Source organism: Marmota marmota, unplaced genomic scaffold (assembly GCF_001458135.2).
Source record: "Marmota marmota marmota unplaced genomic scaffold, marMar, whole genome shotgun sequence".
Taxonomy (NCBI): Eukaryota; Metazoa; Chordata; class Mammalia; order Rodentia; family Sciuridae; genus Marmota; species Marmota marmota.
The window spans coordinates 33,947,916-33,956,613 of record NW_026000211.1 but is presented as its reverse complement, the minus strand read 5'-3'; the positions used below and the strand labels follow the sequence as shown (position 1 = coordinate 33,956,613).

The following is an 8,698-nucleotide window of genomic DNA, read 5'->3' as shown; positions in this document are numbered from 1 at the left end:
TAAAAACAAGTTAAGAATGAATTTGGAGATATTCAAGGCTTGTTATTCATTTTTATGTCTAATGATAGCATTACGTTTATGCTTTTTTTAAAAAAAAAAAAAAAAGATGTATTTCCTTTTAGCAACACACACTAAAATGCTTGTGGGTGAAATGACCTCATGCCTCTGATATCTTCAAATTAGCCTGATCAGGGACTGAGTGGAGATTCAGATGAAATCAAATTGGCCAGGAGTTTCACTCATAATGGGGCCTGTACTATTATTATGTTTTCCTACAATGACATATAATTCTCTATAGTAAAAAGATAAAAAGAGAAGAAGAAAATGATTATGCAATAAAACACAAAAGATCAGTGAGTTTCAAGAAGGAAGTTATCAAAAATTATATAGCTACTAAAAAGTCAAATAAGGAGGAAAAGTTCATTTGTTTTTTTTTAAGAAGGCATTAACATGTTTCCTCTACAAAAGTTATATGCTTGTACCACTGTGGGTACTGGACACACAGTGGTGAACAAAATGGTCAAAATTCCTACCCTGGTTGAAGCCATCTTCTACCTCTCCATGGACCTCATCAGACCAGTGGTAGTACCTGATGGAGTAACTGTCCAACAGCCAGAACTGATAGACTTACTGGGAGATGAGGTAAATACAAAAAGGTGGAGTGCAGTTTCCAAGGGGGAACAAAAAACAATGCAGCTGCTGGCAGAGGATTTTTCTTTTTAAAAAGAGAGGAACTTGAGATTGCAAGTAGACTGGGTGAAGGTAGAGAAGGAGATTAAAAAACAGGAAGAATAATAGGATTCCTGGAAGAGTTGGAGAGGAATTGAATTCTATCAGGCCGTAATGGAGGGATTTTCTTTGAATAGATATTATTAAACACACACACACACACACACACACACACACACAGTTTCCCAAAGTTTAAAGAACATGAAGCCTCAGATATTTTAGCCTGGCCCAGGTCACATACATCATGAAGGAAATTGGCACAGATATTCTGACTCTTTGACCATCTGGAGTGATCGTCCTTTCCTCCAACCCCCATGTGCCATTTAGATAATTCCTATTTATACTGCACTTGCTTCCTCAGCGTCCACCCCAGACACCCCCAGACTCCATAGTTTAAACACATTTCCCTGTGTATCAGTTAGAAATGTATCCAGCTGCAAGTAGCTAAAAACCTCACTAACAGTTGCTTACAAATAACAAGGATCCTTCAAAGATGTGAAGGATAAAAGACCTGTGTCTTAACTAAATATAAAATATAAGCCAGAGGGTCCTGAAGCCAAAATGAAATAAGATCTCAACTTTCATTTTTGGGCCCAATTTCTTGAATTCTGTAAATTTTACTTCTGATGCTACCAAATATTCCTCCTTGCGATTCTCTTTACGTTTGTAAAGAGAATGTTAGTGATGATGATTTTTAGATCTGATTTCATCTCTCAACATGTTTCCATCCTAATGTCGCCTGTCCACAGAGCCCAGGCCTTCACCGACCTTTTGCCTTATTTCACCTGAAATGTGGCAGTTGTCTCTAGACAGCAGCTATCAAAGAATTTCTCACAAACATCCTCAAGAGTTGCCAGGATGACATCTCAGGGATGTTATATCAACGTCTGCAGCTCTGAAAGGTACATTTTCTTTTCCTTCAGGTTTGTCTCTTGGATTTACAGTTTTGAGGTAATATTTAGAAACCTGTTAATAGCTGAGTCTCACTAAACATTCCTAGAGTTTCCATTCCTGACAGAAGGTTAGAGAGGAGAAGAATGTGGAGATATTTTTTTTTCCCAACTCCTTCTTTTTTGTAGGACAGAGGGGAGGCTCTAGGGGACAGTGTGATTGCCCCAGCTCATGCACTGCATGTGCTCCCACAAAGCCAGCAAGATCACCTGCTCTGGGGCTCCTGAGCTACTCCTCTCCACCAGACTACTTGGCTTTCTCAGTTTTCATATTTGCTTATTTTCCTCTAGAACCCCAAACTACTTAAGATATTAAAATATTTCTGCTTCAGTTCTCTTCCTCCAGGTCATTACTATTGTTTAAACTCAGCTAAAAGGTGTTACAGGAAGAGTTCTGGAAATGGACCCTGAGCTGGGACTTGGCATACTGAGCACCCTAGGAAGAAATGCCTGTGGCAGTGAAGGGCAAAAATAGGAGTGGACAGAGAGAAAGGCCAATCTGTGAGAGCCCTAGGAGCCTTGAATAAGCCCACAGAGAATCCTGGAGTTAGAATGGCCCTTCAGAGCTGCCCCTACCAAGGCACAGATGGCTGGCCCCAGGCAGTAGGTACGGCCAAGCCCCAGAAGGACATGATCTGAGGCTAATCAGGCAGCTCTCCCCAGCCCAAGTCATCTCTGGATGGGCTGAGAGCTAACGACTGTCCACTAACAGTCCCCAGTAACAAGTCCTTCCTTGAAGGGGGAACATCTGGGTGGTACCTCACATGTCCATCACAGACACTATTTACACACATACACACACAGCTAACACTCACTGACAGCCTACTACATGGGATGTACCATCTTGGACATTTGTTATGATCCTCACCCTGGAGGAGCTTAAAGTCTAGTAGGAGAGATGGTTAATAAACCCTGATGATGATGTGAAGTGCAAAATTAGACACCCAAAGGTAAACAGACACACAGGAGGGTGTGATTATATCCACTCACTCAGAGAAGGGAGCGGCTCCCTGGCTTGAGGGGGACCCAGGGAGACAGTGGGGAGGAGAGCTGAGCAGGCTGTGTCTTTTAGCAAGAGGATTCTGCAGGGCTTGGCAGTTTACCATCTTCGAGTCCTTCTTTCTTCCAGTGTCTCTCCTCCAATACCATCTGTGTGGATACAGTCCTCTTAATTCTCTTCTCACTTATCTCACACAGTTTTCTTATTTCTTCTCATGTCTACAGAGCTATTTTTCTCTATCTAAAACGTTAGTCCCTCAGCCTGTTTTAAGTTAAGCTTTACAGCCTAATTGTTGTGCGACATTTTTGCACATTTACAGTGATTGCACACCTGGCAAATGGCATTTCCAAGGGATCTTATAGACTTAATGGGTTCAGGTTTCAAATATGTACATAATTAAATTTCTGATCTTAATAAAAGACATTACAGGCTAGATGCTAAGTGGAAATAAAATCCTGGAAAGGGAGGGGAGTGGGGTGTAGAGTCAGTTAATAGGAGATTTCGAACAGGTTGTGTTGCCAGATCTGAAAGGTTATGTTGCAAAACTTACAAAGGGGATATAACCAGGAAACGCAAAATTGGGACTTAAAATTCGGTGGCCTGAAACACACCAAAATGAAAAGAAAACAAGTTCAGTCTTCTGACTTGAGAACTGGAGGAAAGTAACACACCACCGCGCATTTGAAAATAATTGGCAAATCTAAAGCCTCCTCAAAACCTGGATGCTTTCCATTGCTGGGAAGCCTCAGACACACAGCGGAAGATCACTGCTCAGCCCAAGGAGCAGAGCCAGTGCCTCAGGCCCCAGGGAACTTCCCACACACAGTGAGAGCGAGTGAGAACAAACCTCAAACCCACAGAACGCTGGCTGGAACGCTTTCAAGCCAGGCACTTCGCACATCCGTGGCAGCCTTTGGCAAGTGACAAATGGAAAGCCCCTGAAGCATTTGCTGTCCATGCCAAGAAAAGCCTGTGCAGTCAAGGACCGACCTGGGTGCGCAGCCCAGAGGGCTCCAGCGGGGTGGGTGGCGGTGTTGGCGAGATGCAATAATTATACCGACTCGAAGCTTTTCCTCTTCTCAGAAAGTGGAGTCGAGCCCTGTCTGCGTTTGATGTACGAATATATAATACTATTCACTAAAATATAAGGAAGCCGAGGATAAATTTTATCCAGCTTGCTCAGCCTCACCTGGAGGGCTTAGTAGATGCCCTAGGACACAGACTCATTCTGTGAGCTGTCAAGGCGGCTTCCGAGTGCTTTGACCTTTACATTTGGAATCCCCTGCCTCTGAAGATGAGTTATAGCCTAATAGCACAGCCGCTAGGTGTGGCAGCCTCTCTAAATCCATGAATTATGTGTGCTCCTGAAGAGGAAGCCACAACCACAAGGGGGTTTAGCTTTTGGCAGCTGTCCCTGTTGCTTCTGAGCTCAGAGTCATACTGCAACCCAGAAGAGGACCCTGTGACACAGAAAACCAAAGCTGAACCTCAACCTTGAGCACTAGGTGCTGTTCCAATAACAGAGCAAGTGCTGTGCCTACATTGGTGTCTGGGTAACAGAAAATATAAACATGAAGAAGCCATAAAGCTAAACACCCAGCAGCAACCAAGTCACCAAAGACCAAGTCATCTGCATTTAAATGCTTCAACCCAAAAAGTGACTTATTTTTTAAAAATAGGCAAATTATTCACAAACACAGCTTCTATGCAGGTTGCATTTGGTATATGTAGGTTTAGCTTTAGAGTTAACTATCATTTGGGAGCATCATATCAGTCACTGTGCCTGGTGGTAGGGAAGGATAAAAAGTAAATAACTTAAGGAATTGTGTTCACCACGTCAGAATGGTCATGATTAAACTTTGAATGGAAACACAACTGTCTTCTTCAGAGAGGCACTTCTATAGAGATACCACAACTGCTTTAGAGCATCCTTGAGTATAACCAGTTTCCTCCCTGAATAAGTGGTAGCTGTCAGGGGACCCATGCTGCAGCATGAGTGACAAGATGAGAGAGACAACTGTAGCCTCACCCATTGATTCCACTCACTGTTGTAACTGATGCACCTTCCCAAAGTGCAGTGTGTTAGATAAGAGAGAAAGAGGGTGACTGGGAGAAGATGTGTGCAATAGGAATGAATGAACCTTTTTGCATTTGCTATCATAAATACAGTATTTTCTCCTGAAGTAAATTTTAGTATCTACAAGAATTATTCTAGAAGCCATAATAGCCAGTAATTGCTAAATATTTATTATGTGCAACCATGGAATTCAGTGACTTACATCTTTTTTTTTTCATTTAAGAATCATAAAACTCCAAAGCAATAGGGACAATTATTATTCTCAGGGGAAACTGAAACCCAGAAACTGAATAACTTGCCCAAGGGCACACAGCAAAAGAGGAAAATAGATTGGGACAGAAGTACTTGGACTTTGCAATTCTGCCTCTCTATGTTGTCAAATACTTGGACTTCCTTACCACTTCTCACTGCTGTCTAATAAATGGTAAGGTTTTTTAAATGATCTCTGAGATTACTTTGTTGAAAAACTGTCATAGCATATGTATATGAATTGCTAGTTGACATATTGACCAAAAATCTGTACTCTCCCTACCTCTACCTTCCAGGGCAGAGGCAATGTGTCCTTTTCTGGGCCTCTTACACCATTTGTCTCAGAAGTTTCCAGAAGCCTTTGGTCTCCAACTAGGATAGAACCATTGATCCCTCTTGTTCTGGGGCTTCAGCATCCTGGATTGCTCGGCTACTGATTCTTCCAGCTCTTCAGCCTGCAGACGGCCATTGTGGACTATCTAGCTTCTGGTTGCATAAACCAACCTAATAAATCTCCTGAGTCTATATTCCTTTAGAGAACGTTGACTAATACAGATCTGGAGTGTTCTCCAAAGGCCCATGAGTTAAAGGCTTTGTCACAGTCTATGGTGCTATTGAGAGATGATGAAACCCTTAAGAGGTGGTACCTAGTGGGAGAAAGTTAGGTCAACTGGAGACGTTGGGACCCAGCCCCTTTCTCTTTGTCTCTTCCCCTCCTGGCTCCATGGATTAGCAGTTTTCTTTGCCACATGTTCCCACCATGATGTACTGCCTCACCACAGGTCCAAAAGCAATGGAGCCAATTGACCATGGACTAAAATCTCTGAAATCATGAGCCAAAATAAACTGCTCCTCCTTTTAAGTTGATATCTCAGGAATTTTGTCAAGCTGACTAGCACAGTGATAAAAAGTTAAATTAGTGTCTGAATGAATTAAAGGAAGAATTGATAGATGGAATTGATGGATAAATTCATGGGTGAATTCTCTTCTCCTTCTTATTAACACAACATTTTCCAATGTTAGTGGGAAGACTAGGGATTAAACATTGAGGGAGTAAACATTTGTACAGAATGAATGCTGTCCTCTGTAATTGCTAAAGTGCAAGAGTTTCAAAAGCATTTTTAAATTTTATTTAATTGATTATGCAGTAAGCATGGAAATAAAATTTACTTTTGTCTCTATATACTTTAAAATGTAATTAGAGTTTACAAGACATTTAAAGTGCACATTTAGCTATTTTTAAACAGTTTGTTTAAAACACCATAATTTTAAACAAAACTGCAACTGAGTTTAATAATAAAAAACAAAATTTTTATGTATTGTTTAAAGAGTGCCATATTAAGTGGATTCCAACAGACAATGTTTCTAGTTAGTACTAAAAAAATCTGGCAACTTCTGCACTGATATTCATTAAATTACAGTTTAGAATATATAGTACACTTTTGAGAATTTTCATCTTAGCTTGTAAAGCAGTATTAAGATTTTTCTCCCGTAATATGTTCAGTAGGTCTTATTAGCGCTTCATTTGATACCCACCAGGGAGAAAATAAAGACTCAGTGGGAAAGATGCAGAGCAGAGAAAGTGTCATGAACGATGGAAAGCAAGTTGATCACTCAGATAGCAGAGGGCTGGGAGTACACAGCAAAGTTTGATTCCTTGAGGTATAAAGTATGACAGTCAACAAGTTTTAGTGAGGATGGTGATCTCTGTGATCCTTGAATGTGAGACAGTTGTCACATATACGGCACCATTGATATTAGACACATGGAATGTTTAGTTTAGAGTTCCTAATGCCACGCAATGGATGACTAATCTGGATGCTTCCAAGAGCAGATACCATCTGACATGGATCTACGATATGCAGAGTCCAGAGTAGATACTTCCCGTGTACTGTCTCACTTAAATCAAAACCACTCTCTCAGGCAGGTCTGTGCTCAGGGAGTTGAAACTCACAGAGGAGAAATAAATAATAAAGGTCACATGTCACATCAGTCATGATGGACATGAGATTCAGATCTCCAAATGCTATCTCCAAAGCTGTACTCTACCACTATGATGCATTCTACAAAGTACATAAAAAATTACACTTCACCTGGTTCCACCATGTCACAAATTATCTTCCACAAACATCTGCTCTACTACTAATGCAATATTTTGGGTCTTCTTGTTTGCACAAATGGTTTGATGGAAGAGGAATGGAAGTAAAGCAAACTATCCCAGGATAAAGACCTGCTGAAGAACACACACTGCATATATATTCTGATTTCTTTGATTCTCTTTCTGTAATACTTGAGTGCAGCAATTTGGGTAGAGGAATTGTGAGTCTGAAACATTTGATGAATAATATATCTGTATCTCAAATGACAGGGGAGCATGCAAAAGAAATTGCTCCTAATGTTTTGCAAAATTGTAGGAAAAATGTTTACATTTACTTGTAAAAGGACACACATATATGTCATTTGTCTTCCAAACTATATGAAATAGTTTACACATTCAAAAATAACTATGAAGTAACATAGATCTCTAACCACACATTTGAAATATCATAGGCTAGATATGTGTTTTGAATTCAGAATTTGGGGAATCTCGGTAAAGTAACACAGTGCTGTATCACATGACACCCTCAAGTGCTATCTGGAGCAGCACTCATAGTCAGACATTAAGGTTTCATCCACAAACATGAATACTCACACTAACTGGGAGAAATGATTTCTACATCAAGTTTTATATCATTTGAGGTTTTTCTGTTAAATGAGTTTGCCACAAATTTAGCAAAAGATTGAATTTTTAGAGATTTTTTTAAAATTGCAGAATAGCAAATATAACTTTTGGACTGGTATTTTCTTGAAAAACTCTATTTCATATGCATTATTAAAACTTAAGTCTTCACAAAAAAAAAGTTAACATCTCAAACTGCATCTTAGAACAAATAAACATTGATCCTTCCCTCCCTCCATCCATCCATCCATCCATCCATTTGTTTGTTCTTAATTCAACAAGTGTAACAATTTACAGAAAATGAGCCACTTAGATCTCTTGATAGCAATATTTATGATTTGGGGCTGGCAAAATGATGAGGCTGGGAAGTTGTGTTTCTGTCTCCTCCATTGGAGACATATTTCCCCTTCATGCTGACCCCAGGTTTCCCCGTTGGTGATGTCTTAGCTGTCACAGAGCCCACCAACCACCATCATTTAATTCAGCACCATCAGATGTGTGCTATTTGCTTAAAATGAGGCTAATTCGGATCATCTGATCTGAGCCTTCACACTATCCTAGGTACTCTGAAAGCACCAAATAGGACCTAACAACAAGAAACATGGGGGCCCTGGCCCAGGGCTAGGAGCCCGCGGAAACTGCTTCTCGGTCCGGGTCCTGCTGAGGGCCGGTCAGGACTCACCAGTTGCTTTGGTTGCCCTGCAAGGAGAACGAAATGCTGCCATTCGCATAGGATACCAACATGGCAGAGATCTGATGTCATCAGAAAGCGGCGGAGGAGAGAACTTCATCAATACCAGCGGCAACAGAAACAGTTGGTCTCCTGGTAGGGGGGGTGAGGCACAGACACCTGAGTCTCCTCGATTTGTCATCGAGCCAGAGGGGAGGAGCCGGGCCGCCGCCAGCGCCCGGAGCAGGCCCAGCGGCTCGCCAGCGTGGTGACTGCGTGACCCCAATTGGAGAGGGGGCAGAGC

General features: G+C 41.3%; 1 protein-coding gene across 1 annotated transcript in view; it reads left to right on the top strand.

Moving 5' to 3' along the window:
• The first annotated feature begins 516 nt into the window (after positions 1-516).
• LOC107142578 (katanin p80 WD40 repeat-containing subunit B1-like) overlaps positions 517-8,698 on the top strand; it is a 47,858-nt gene continuing 39,676 nt past the window's right edge. The window contains 1 exon segment of the mRNA XM_048791771.1: positions 517-642. Within this exon segment, the coding sequence (XP_048647728.1) occupies positions 517-642 (126 nt within the window).